The 12786-nt window shown below is 41.4% G+C and overlaps 1 protein-coding gene across 10 annotated transcripts in view; it reads right to left on the bottom strand.

Annotated features, from left to right (window-relative positions):
* Positions 1 to 12786, bottom strand: part of USP6NL (USP6 N-terminal like) — a 155793-nt gene that overhangs the window by 21563 nt on the left and 121444 nt on the right. For all 10 annotated transcript variants that reach the window (XM_064142662.1, XM_064142666.1, XM_064142663.1 and 7 more), the window contains 3 exons: positions 6653 to 6747; positions 2989 to 3054; positions 2803 to 2902 (listed from right to left, as the gene is read on the bottom strand). In XM_064142662.1, coding sequence (XP_063998732.1) covers positions 2803 to 2902; positions 2989 to 3054; positions 6653 to 6747 — 261 coding nt within the window. The remainder of the gene's footprint in view (positions 1 to 2802; positions 2903 to 2988; positions 3055 to 6652; positions 6748 to 12786) is intronic.

Here is a 12786-nt window from a genome sequence, read left to right as displayed (position 1 = left end):
CACCCCAGGACTAGACTCAGCTGGCTCTGGGAAATATGAAAGGAAGCTTATTATCTACAGCTTAGCACAATATACAAGCAGATATTACAGGTATATACAGAATATACAAAGTAAAAGGTTAATACAGAAACACAACAGCCCTCCCAGGAAACCTGAGTCCCCCAGGAGGGGCTCTCAACCGGCCCCCTTCACCTTCCCCCCGGACCCTCTCAACCTTACCCCAGTCCCAAGAAAGAATGGAGCTTTGGCCAGGGGGTTAGGAAGCAAAGTGGACTAACTAAAGAAACGGCAGAGAGGCCAGAGAGAGAGGGAATGCAGCTCACGCCAGTTACCCAGCAAAAAGTGAGACTCCCTTATCTATGTTTTGATTCTTATTCTTATGCATCTCAGCTAGCCTACGAGCAAAGTAGACATCCCCATTGTTTTCCTTTCACAGCCTGTAACCTAGTCCTTCTCACCAAAACATTCTAGCTAAGCTTCAAACTAGCACACTCGCATCTCCTCAGCTTTTTTATGTCCAAAAAGCTTCAGGTCTTTCTTTCTGTATATTCAACTTAAAAACAACACTGCTGTGTCATCGTACAACATACATTAGCTCACATAAAAGCTTTGAAAAGCAGCAAGACATTGCAACAATTGGTATTTTAAGGTATCCTCATTTGCAACTGCATTAACTTTCAAGGAGATTATGAACAGCAGTTCACAATTCAGAACCATTGCTTCAGGCTCTCTGAAAACTCAGGTACCTTTTGCTACTTCAATCAAATTCAGGTCGTATTTTGAAAGCCATTTTACACTTATCAGGTTATTTTTCTTTCCTTTTATTTCACACAAGAGTGAAGTCAAGCTTCCCCACCCATGAACCTATTTGACACCTATTTGAACCTATTTGATTCTTTAAGCATATGTATGCCACTGAAAGTTCCAGAATGCATGATTTCTCTAAAGAAATCATAACAATTAACTACATTAATGGATTTTCACATAAAAATGCTCTTGGCATGGATTCCATGCTGGCACTTTGACTGGACAGGGGATGTTTTTAAGAGTAGGCAAGAGACTGAAAAACCAGTATCTGTTGTTTGCTGCCTTCTTTGACAGTCCTAATCTTTCTCATGCCATAAGAGATTTGGTGTTTTGATCATGGAGAAAGTTATTACAGACTTGCTAAGCAAGCAAATCTACACTTGGACTTTTGCCTTAGGTCTTCCCATTAAAAGAATGGTGAATTTAAAAAAAGAAAAAGTCTATTTGCAAATAAGAGATATAAAAATGCTAAGCTTAGCAGTTAGTCTCTCAATGTTTTGCTTTCCTAAGTACAACTACTAAATAAAAGAGAAACTTTTTCATTTTTCAAAGCAGTTTATGTACAAACTAATTAATGCACCCCAGCGAGACAGTGTGGCAGTATCACCACAGTTCAAGAAGGGTAAACTAGCAAGCAAATTAAGACATCAATTCTGCAGGCTTCATACAGCTCTCTGAATTTAGAAAGTTAAATGACTTCACCAAGCAAGCCAAAGTCCCAGAGAAAGACTGCATCAAACCTGAGCTACAAGGTATCATCCTGACAAAGGCTAAAGCATGTTAGAAGCTAAAATCCATCCACCAAACCAAAGCTTTTTGGCTCCTTTGGAACTTAAGATGCTGAATCACTTTGGCATAGATGCATTGGACAGTTTTTTCTCTAGAAAATATAAAATTTTACTTCTCTCAAAGCAAGGGATGGAAAAGAAAGCAGTCTACTGAAATTCTGGATTTTAATTACATTACAGACATAATGTCATTAAACAACATATAAACAATATTATAGAAGTGATTACTCATTGCAGAGTTGTTTGCTGATATTTTCAGGTATTTAGTGGCACATCCTACATTCTTTCTACCCTTTTTTTCTGATTATTTAAATCCTGTGAGGCTAACAAGCTATTTCCAAACTATGGAACTAGGAAATGTTTTCCCCATCGTTTAATTAGCAACACAGCTCATCTCATGTTGAAGTTTAAATAGCTTTCTTGCTGTAGTAAGTATTTGGCTTTGGCAACCCCACTGTACTTGGTCTAGCTGAAATGGAGTTAATTTTCCCCACAGCAGCCCTCATAGTGATCTGCTTTGTATTTGCAGGTAGAAAGGTGTTAACAACACATCAGTGCTTTAGCTACTGCTGAGGAGAGCCTGCACTGCATAAAAGCTGTCTCTCCAACATGCCCCCCATACCAGTAGGCTGGGGGTGAGGCAAGAGTTTGTGACAGGACATACTAGGACAGCTGACCTAAACTGACCCTATAGAGTAAGACATCTGGTTGGCAATAAAACCTAAGAGAAAGGAGGGGGAGGAAGAGGGAAGGTATTTGTTATTAGGGCATTTGTCTTTTAGAACAACAGCTACACATACTGAAGCCTTGCTTCCTGGGGAGTGGCTGGACACTGCCTCCTGATGGGAAGCAGAGAATAAATCTTCTGTTCTCCCTTAGTTTTGCATGTGGCCTTTGCTTTATTAAACTGATTCTATCTTGACCCACAGTTTTTTTCCATCTTATTTTCTCTCCCGTTGTCCTACTGAGGAGAGGAGTGACAGAGCAGTTTGGTGGGCACCTAGTGTCTAGCCAGGGTCACTTCATCTCACACACACATTAATGAAGCAAAGACTTGATTTTGCAGCTTAAGGAAAGACAAATACCCATCAGAAACAGCATAAGGCAAATGAGAAACTAAGATTCTCACAAAAAATCAAGCTACATAAAATAAGAACAAAATCAGCTGAATCTCTGTGGAGCATTGAATATTTGAGAGATTTCTTACTTCTGTGTAGCTTCAGAATTGTGTAAGACATAGCAGTGAGAATCCTCTCTCCTTCAAGTATGTAGATATCCCATATCCTGAGACTTAATGTAAAGGGAGTCTGCAATGACAGCATCAGCAACACTGAAAACACGTTGTCACAAGTCACAACCAAAACCAGAAAAGGCAAATGAAAAGCATACTCACACGATCAAGGAAACACTGGAAAAACCACTTTGTTGTGTAAAAACTTGTGGACATATCCTGGGAGTCCTACAAAAAAATGTACAAGTTTTAAAAATACTTATGAAAATTAAGTAATGCCTTTAACTGTCCAGGGAAAAAAAAGCATTTTTACCTGGAGGTCAACGTACCAAATATTCACCACAAAGAATTAACTCAACCACATGAAACACTGCTATTGAATTTTAACTTTGGGATAATATCATATTCCATTCTTGCCATGTTCAGCTTCTCCAAGTACACAAACACTGAATAGGCAATAGATTGAATCCCTCTGGTTTCTCTGCAGGCTTTTGCCATTGGAATGGGCTGCCCAGGGAGGTGGTGGAGGCACCACCCCTGAAGGTGTTCAAGAAAAGACTGGTTGAGGCACTTAGTGCCATGGTTTAGTTGACTGGAAAGGGCTGGGTGCTAGGTTGGACTGGATAATCTCAGAGATCTCTTCCAACCTGGTTGATTCTATGATTCTTTCAGCCAGTTAAAATGGGCTCATCTTAGTGGTATGTTCATGGTAAGTAATGAAGAAAAATAATTCTCAGAATAACTGAAACAATCTTTGTGAAATGTTTGAAAGTCTACTTAAAAAGCAGACAGAAGAAAAAAAGCCACTTAAAGATTTTTCTGACCTGCAAGAACAACCATCAACCAGGCAGAATGGGACCATGCCTTCCACTGATAAAATACTGATTGGTGTTAAATGTAATGCTATTAAAGAGATTCATACAAACCCAGAACTAAGTTCTGATTTAAAACTTAAAAGAAATGGAATATATCAATATAATACTTTAGGTTGGAAGAGACTTTTAAAGGTCTTCTAGTCCAACCTCCCCACTGCAGTGAGCAGAGACATCACAGTATCACAGTATCATCAGGGTTGGAAGAGACCTCACAGACCATCAAGTCCAACCCTTTACCACAGAGCTCAAGGCTAGACCATGGCACCAAGTGCCACGTCCAATCCTGCCTTGAACAGCTCCAGGGACAGCGACTCCACCACCTCCCTGGGCAGCCCATTCCAGTGTCCAATGACTCTCTCAGTGAAGAACTTTCTCCTCACCTCCAGCCTAAATTTCCCCTGGCGTAGCTTGAGGCTGTGTCCTCTCGTTCTGGTGCTGGCCACCTGAGAGAAGAGAGCAACCTCCTCCTGGCCACAACCACCCCTCAGGTAGTTGTAGACAGCAATAAGGTCACCCCTGAGCCTCCTCTTCTCCAGGCTAACCAATCCCAGCTCCCTCAGCCTCTCCTCGTAGGGCTGTGCTCAAGGCCTCTCACCAGCCTCGTTGCCCTTCTCTGGACACGCTCAAGCATCTCAATGTCCCTCCTAAGCTGGGGGGCCCAGAACTGGACACAGTACTCAAGGTGTGGTCTAACCAGTGCAGAGTACAGGGGCAGAATGACCTCCCTGCTCCTGCTGACCACACCATTCCTGATGCAGGCCAGTTTGCCACTGGCTCTCTTGGCCGACTGGGCACACTACTGGCTCATGTTCAGGATGCTCAGAGTCCCATCAACATGACCTTGCATCTCTCCATTCCTTGAATGTCTCAAACACATTAAAGAGTAAATGCATTCTGGATCTCTCTAAACGAGTGTCCAAGGAACTCCTCAGGAAGACAATTATCAAAGCATTCCAATTTACATCAGCTTTTTCCATTTATTAAAACAGCTTTTTTACACCTTTCTGAATGTTTCTTTTCAAGGGACCCAATATGAGGGTAGAGATGGGAGGCTAGGATGACAAAAGAAATTCTTGATTCTTATCTGTAATGTACATATATATATAACAGCTATATAAACACCTCTTTACACAATATATTGTACACATAAAATATATAAATACAATAATATGCCAGCCTCAGGTTGTATCATCTACCTCTTTTTATATGACTCTTTTTGTATTTTTAGAAAGTGTGAAGTGTCTTTCACATTTCCTGTTAAAACCACTTGATTGTCTCTGTAATTAACTCTTTATTTTGGGCCTGAAATGTGACAATCTCAAAAATGAGGATGAGTCTATATGGGCTAAACAAGAATCATCATCTCGCACACTAGCACAGGCTGTAACAATTAAATCCACTAGCTTCATTTCAGAGTCAAGTTACAGAAGTGGGGGGGGAAGGAAAAGAGAAGGCACCAGGGAGACCTAATAGCAGCCTTCCAGTGCCTCAAGGAGACCTACAAGAAGGCTGCAGAGGGACTATTTTCACAAGGCCTGTAGGGACAGGGCAAAGGACAGTAACTCTGCAATAGAGGAAAAAGTAGATTTAAGATTGGATGTATATAGGAACAGATTCATTACCATGAGGGTAGTGGAACACTAGAATACAGGACCAAGTTGTCCAGGGAAGTAGTTGAGGCCTTATTGCCAGAGAAATCAAGGCCAGGATGGACAAGGCTCTGAGCAACCTGATCTAGCAGAGATGTCCCTGCTGACTGCTTGGCAGCTGGAATACAAGTGAGCTTTGGGACGTGCCTTCCAACCCCAAACCATTCCATGATTTACTTACATTTACTTAAAAAATGACACAATCATCTTGCATGACTTAATTTCAAACCTGATCTTTTAAAACGGAAGTTGTGCTCTTCCCCCCCCGTAACTAAGTACCTGCCTAATTCCATGTTATAGAGCAGATCTTACAGCATGTTGTTAAAAGAAGACATTAAATTCTATTTATAAATGCAGCAGGCACACATTAGATGCAATTTCATCATTTCCAAGGTGCTAGTCTGCTCCCAAATTGTCTTTTTTCTTTTCTATGGAGATAAACATACCTAAACAGAAAGTAATATAGCCCTGGGAAGGTAATGTTTCTAAGCCAGCTATCTCTCTTAAAAAATGTTGCACGCACCAAGCATCTCTTACACTATATTTAATCTTAATACAGAAGAGATGGATTTTGGTAGAACAATGTGATTGAAAAAGAAAATTCCCTCCTACTAGAAGTAGGGTAGCTGAGGCCTCATCCACTGGAGATATCAACACCAAGATGGACAAGCTTCTGAGCAACCTGATCTAGTGCGGATGTCGTCTCTGCCTCACTGCAGGGGGGTTTGGACTAATAAGCTTTTGGAGGTCCTTTTCAGTTTCAAACCTTTCTATGATTTTATAACTATTTCCTAGCTTTAGAAGAGACATTGCTCAACATTTACCTTCCTGAAAGCACTACAGATTATGGGTAAATTTTTAAGAGAAGAGTTAACTGCTCCTATAAAGGGTATTGTTAAACACAAATTAAACCTGGTTGGATTGCAAAGTCACCTCTGCCCAGAAGTGTCTGGTCAAAAAGCTGTTACATATTATAGATTTCTTAATAAAATGTTTTAATGTCAGGCTGCTACAGAGCAGTCTGTACAAGGGCCAATCAGGGCGACTGCTTATTTTCATTAACTCAGAGGTCAAAGTGAGACAGACAGGACACCCAGTTAATTACTCTTAGGATCCAATTTTATCACAACTCTGCCAAGTTGCACCATAACTTTGTCTATAATGGAAACAGTAGTGCTTCTGCCTCTCAGAGCCTTCCATTTTATTCTGAGGTTTGAAGTATTCTTAACCTGGTGGGTTAACCTAAAATGAAAGACTGTAGCAAGCTGCAAATTAAGTAAAGCATTTATTGGGGATACTTACCAAATGCTGCTTAAGTTTGGACAAAAATTTTTTCAGTATTTTGTCGTGATGTTCTTGAAACCTCAGCAGTTTTGGAAAACCAGGAATAAAAAAACCTAAGAAGAGAAATTGAGCATGTAACACAGGTATGTAATATAAAAATTACATTGGAAAGGCATTCAAAGGATTATCCTTCTATAAGACCCTGCCTCTGAACAGCTATTCATAGCAATATAATGATGTCCAAACAGAGATGTGCACATATTTCTGCCTAAACAACTACAGTGAAGCACAGGGGTGGAAGAGACCTCACAGATCATCAAGTCCAACCCTTTACCACAGAGCTCAAGGCTAGACCATGGCACCAAGTGCCACGTCCAATCTTGCCTTGAACAGCTCCAGGGACGGCGACTCCACCACCCTCCCCCCGGGCAGCCCATTCCCAGTGCCCAATGACTCTCTCAGTGAAGAACTTTCCTCCTCACCTCCAGCCTAAATCTCCCCTGGCACAGCCTGAGACTGTGTCCTCTTGTTCTGGTGCTGGCCACCTGAGAGAAGAGAGCAACCTCCTCCTGGCCACAACCACCCCTCAGGTAGTTGTAGACAGCAATAAGGTCCCCCCTGAGCCTCCTCTTCTCCAGGCTAACCAATCCCAGCTCCCTCAGCCTCTCCTCGTAGGGCTGTGCTCAAGGCCTCTCCCCAGCCTCGTCGCCCTTCTCTGGACACACTCAAGCATCTCAATGTCCCTTCTAAACTTACTACTACTAGACTAATCATGGTAGATGACAGCAGATCTACCCACTGTAAGGTCATAAGAACACCAATTTTATAATTATTATTAAAACAAAACAAAACAAAACTCCACAATTATCATCAACTAAATTTTTTAAAGGCAAAAAGATAAAAATCAGGGTTGTACCCAGCAAATGCATTACAGAACGGCACACAGCATAAGTAGCTACAAGAAGTGTCTGCATTAAAGGAAAGGACCATTAAAAAAAGACATATATTATCAATATAGAGTCTAAAAGACTGTGAGCTCACACAACTGGAAAAGGAAAGCACTATGAGGAGAGGCTGAGGCAGTTGGGTTTGTTTAGCCTGGAGAAGAGAAGGCTCAGGGGGGGCCTCATTGCTGTCTACAACTACCTGAAGGGACATTGTAGCCAGGTGGGGGTTGGTCTCTTCTCCCAGACAACCAGCAACAGAACAAGGGGACACAGTCTCAAGTAGTGCCGGGGGAGGTCTAGGCTGGATGTTAGGAGGAAGTTCTTCACAGAGAGAGAATCAGTTGCCATTGGAATGGGCTGCCCAGGGAGGTGGTGGAGTCACCATCCCTGGAGGTGTTGAAGCAAAGCCTGGCTGAGGCACTTAGTGCCATGGTCTAGTTGACTGGCTAGGGCTGGGTGCTAGGTTGGACTGGATGATCTTGGAGGTCTCTTCCAACTTGATTGATTCTATGATTCTAAGATCCACTTTTAAAGGAGTTACCCCAAGAAGTTAAAAAAAAAAAGCTCACAGTAAACACAGTAGTAGCCAAAAAACTTGAAATGTAAAGAAAAACTAGCACAGCTACATAGCAAGGAAAGAAATCATTCAAAGGAGATCTTTCAAACGGCTGAAGCTGTGTTGAGATCAGAAAAACAGATGATCAAACACTAGCAGTACAAAACCATGAAAAAAACAAGTCTCAAAAAAACCCAAGTTAACAAAAACCATAAAAAAATACTAATGGAGCTTGGAAGCAGAAAGCCAAAGAGATGCTTTGTGGATTCAACAGTTTGAAGGTTTTTTAGAATTGCTCCAACAAGATAAAGATCAAGATTAAAACCAAGTTACATTTTTGTATGGAAGACACTGGGGTGGTTCCCAAGTCAGACCACTAGAGAACTCTAAAAGAACTCAAAGTCACTAACTGAGAATATTGGCTGTATGAAATCTCTTGCCTTAAATAACCAGGAAACCTGGAAATTGGCCTGATGTTAGCTTTTCTTAAACTAGTTTTTGAGACCAGTATCAGTTCAACATTCAGGCCAATACTCCAAGAGGAAATCTTCATAAATAAAGGTGAGATAAAGTTTGCATGCCAAAGGTAGATGCAAAACACCAGAGAAGAATCAAAATGTTGGGTTTTTTTTTTTTCCACAAAGAGAGGTCATATCTCTAAACCTACTGGGCTTTCTTGAAGAAACTAGTGGGTATGGAGGCACAGAGAGCCTAAATGGGTATTGTCTATTTGACTTTCCAATGGTACTTATTAAGTTCCATCACCCAAGCAGCTTTATCTCTTCAATCCACCTCCTAAAGCAGTTAATCCATGAGTTCAATTTTAGACTCAAAACAAAGCAAGAAAAAAGAGTTGCACAGCTGTTTGGTGCTGAGACCTAAGCTACACGACACATGCCATGTGTGTCCACACTGAACAATCAGTCAAGTCTAGGCCATCCTGAAAGACTACTGGAAAAAAAACTGATAAAAGGCAAGAAGTTAGGAAGAAGTTCTTTATCATGAGGGTAGTGAGACACTGGAAGAGGTTGCCTAGGGAGGCGGTGGAAGCCCCATCCCTGGAAGTTTCTAAGGCCAGGCTGGATGGGGCTCCGGGCAACCTGATCTAGGGTGAGCTGTCTCTGCCCATAGAATCATAGAACAACCAGGTTGGAAGAGGCCTCCAAGATCATCCAGTCCAACCTAGCACCCAGCCCTATCCACTCAACTAGACCATGGCACTAAGTGCCTCATCCAGGCTTTTCTTGAACACCTCCAGGGACGGTGCCTCCACCACCTCCCTGGGCAGCCCATTCCAATGCCAATCACTCTCTCTGGGAAGAACTTCCTCCTAACATCCAGCCTGTACCTCCCCCAGCACAACTTGAGACTGTGTCCCCTTGTTCTATTGCTGGTTGCCTGGGAGAAGAGGCCAACCCCCACCTGTCTACAATGTCCCTTCAGGTAGTTGTAGACAGCAATGAGGTCCCCCCTGTGCCTCCTCTTCTCCAGGCTAACCACCCCCAGCTCCCTCAGCCTCTTCTCATAGGGTTTGTGTTCCAGGCCTTTCACCAGCCTTGTTGCCCTTCTCTGGACATGTTCCAGCACCTTAACATCTCTCTTGAATTGAGTGGCCCAGAACTGGACACAGTACTCAAGGTGTGTCCTGACCAGTGCTGAGTACAGGGGAAGAATAACCTCCCTTGTCCTACTGGCTACACTGTTCCTGATGCAGGCCAGGATGCCATTGGCTCTCTTGGCCACCTGGGCACACTGCTGGCTCATCTTCAGCTACTATCTAACATGGAGTTAAAGCTAGATGATCCTTGGGGTCCTTTCCAGCCCTGACAATTCTATGATTCTAAATCATCTAAGTATGCAACAACTCCTGTGTCAAGAACAGATTAAAATGCTGTATCTGATCAGAAACAGATGAGGGAAAATACAACCAAGTGCCCACACAGTGAACATTCAATGTCTTTTCTATGGCAATATCTAGAGGCCATCATTGAGAAATCATCATGTGGCAGAGCCAAAACAAAAATAGGACAACACAACCTAGTCAAACACAATGAATTATTTAAGAAAGGAACATCTGTTAAAGGCAAAATAAATTTCTTTCTCAAGAAGTTCCTCTACATATGTTTTCAGCCTCTAATACATTTTCCAGGAGGTGTTGAATTTTGGTTGTCTTATTCTCAGACATGTTGGTGAGCATCTCTTGCTGGTCACTATCAGGGACAGGACACTGTGTTAAATACCTCTAGTACAGCAATTCCATATTCTTGGGATTAAAAAAAGGCTAAAAGCTACCCCCAAGAGTTTTTAGTTGTAAAACATAGGCAGCATGGAAACCAGACAAAGCATGGATCCACAAAAATGTCCCATTAAAAAATGAACTAAACAAATAATTAAAAGTAGTCAAATTCTTTTAACATAAAGCTATTTGCCAGTTCTCTAATTCAGTACATGCTCAGTACATTGCAAGATTTACCACCTCAGATTCATGCAGGTTGGTATTTCATACATACAAAACCACATTCACACCTCAGTGTCAGGTTGCACATGAGGAAACATTGCTGCCACAGGCAACGTGTTCTGGTTTGATTGTTTTCTTAATGCAAACAGTTAATGGCCAAATCAAAGCTAATTAGCCACCATTAAGAACATTCAAAGGTGCTTTTTTTCCACGTTAAGTTGCTTTCAATTTGTATACACACCAAGGCATTATCTTGCATTTTTAACATTATAAAAACCCCAACAGAAAGTTTTCAGAAACCTAAATAATTTTCAAATCATGATCAAAACAATAATGTTCTTGCTTAAAACTTCACATCATCCATACAATATGAAACAACAGAGAGTTCAAATTAATCCTTTGATTTCAAGTGGTGGTGAGCCATAGATTAGCCTGGTTATGTATCTGAGACACATGGGCTGCACATGAAAAGCTTTCCAGGTTTCCAGATCACAGGTAGAAAAGAAAAAACAGATGAAAAACCTTGTTTCTGGGGAAGAACCATTAACCACTGACTCCTGTCAATATGATTCTAATTGAATTACTCAGCCTACCCTGATAATTTCCACAGAGAGATGTTCATTTCAGAGAACCATCTGATGGTCAGTGGCATCAAATGTAGTTACAGAAGTTTTCCTTCACAAATACCAGGAATTTTAAAGTGGCTTTAAAGAGCTGACAAACTGTGCATCAAACTTCTTTCACCAAAGGAGGACACAGAAAAAATGGTTATATGACAACAGCTAAGCTGGTTTTCAGATTTCCCTTCCATACTTTAATGCTGCACTGTGGCATAAACTCTGTTTAAAACACATACATTCAATAAATCATAGGAAATCTGTGGGACTTCTGGAGATTACCTGGCCCAACCTCCTGAAAGCAAAGCATTAGGTTGCAAATATTTAATAAGTGATAAGTTTGGAACATCTGAACTATAATAAGATTTGCTCAGCATAGTTATAACTGCCTTAACAGATGTTGCCAAGACAGTTTCAAGGTGTGTATAAACCTGTGGCACAAGGTTTCATACACCCTGTAGAGAAACTCATCTGGCCTTGGACTACTCAAAAGCTCACTCTTTCCCTCTAATCACTCAATAAGTGTATGCTCTGTAACTAGCACTGGAAAGGACAAAGGAAGAAAAGAGGGAATTGTGAACAGGGTATTCAGTAACAGCTACAGAGGCACTAATTCCCATACCTACAAAAGGGACATATCTGCCTGAGTAAGGCAATCAGCAGTTACCAGATGCTTGCTCACCACAGCAAATTAGAATGATAGCCTGAGAAATCTGTGGTGACTTTTCTCTATTAGAATCACATTTTTGACATGGACAAAAATCTAGAACAAGTATTGAAATCTCGTTCAACAGTCTACAGCATCTTAAAAAGGCAACCACACCTGTGCAATGCTCCCAAAATCAGGTCAGCTGACTTGGTATATGATGAGTTCATCCTCAAAACACTTAAAATTTAGTATGACCTTTGAGGAAGAGAGAGTTTTGTGTGGTTGTATTTGCACCATCGTACTTGCAGAGCTCTTGATTACTATTAACTCCACAGATTTTCCATGAGATGCTTTTAGTGTGTGTTACTATGTGAAGCATTTGATGAATTCCACATTTCACTTAAGACATTGATCCTGAAGACAGATTGCCACATTTCTTTGAAAGACAATAGCTTTGTAGAAGTGTAAATGGAAAAATAGCCAACTAGCACTTCATCTTGGGGGTGGAGAACAGGAACACTGGAAAGCCACGGATGGAAGTTATCACTGTATGAAAAAGCCTTAAGCAAAAGAACTAAAACTTGTTGGAAATTTGCTGGAAGGCCCAGGTTTAGACAAGATTTACTTCTCAAGGCTTCCAAGTGTGCTGATTTGAAGCTAGCTGGGATATTTTGGTGAGAAGAATTAGATTATAGGCTGTGAAAAGGAAACAGTGGTAATGTCTACTTCACTCACAGGCTTGCTGAGATGTATAAAAACAAGAACACAGACATAGCTAACAGAGTTGCTCTCTGGCTTTGGCTGCCTCCCTTCTCTCTCTAACCTGCCATCTGTGTAACTAATCCATCTGCTTCCTAACCTCCCTTTCCAATTCTCCAAACTCACCTTGAACATAAGGCAAAGTCTGGGATAAGGCAGAGGGGTG

Source organism: Pogoniulus pusillus, chromosome 4, assembly GCF_015220805.1.
Source record: "Pogoniulus pusillus isolate bPogPus1 chromosome 4, bPogPus1.pri, whole genome shotgun sequence".
In the NCBI taxonomy this organism is placed as follows: Eukaryota; Metazoa; Chordata; class Aves; order Piciformes; family Lybiidae; genus Pogoniulus; species Pogoniulus pusillus.
The sequence above is the reverse complement of the archived record's forward strand: the minus strand, read 5'-3'. Positions and strand labels throughout refer to the sequence as shown.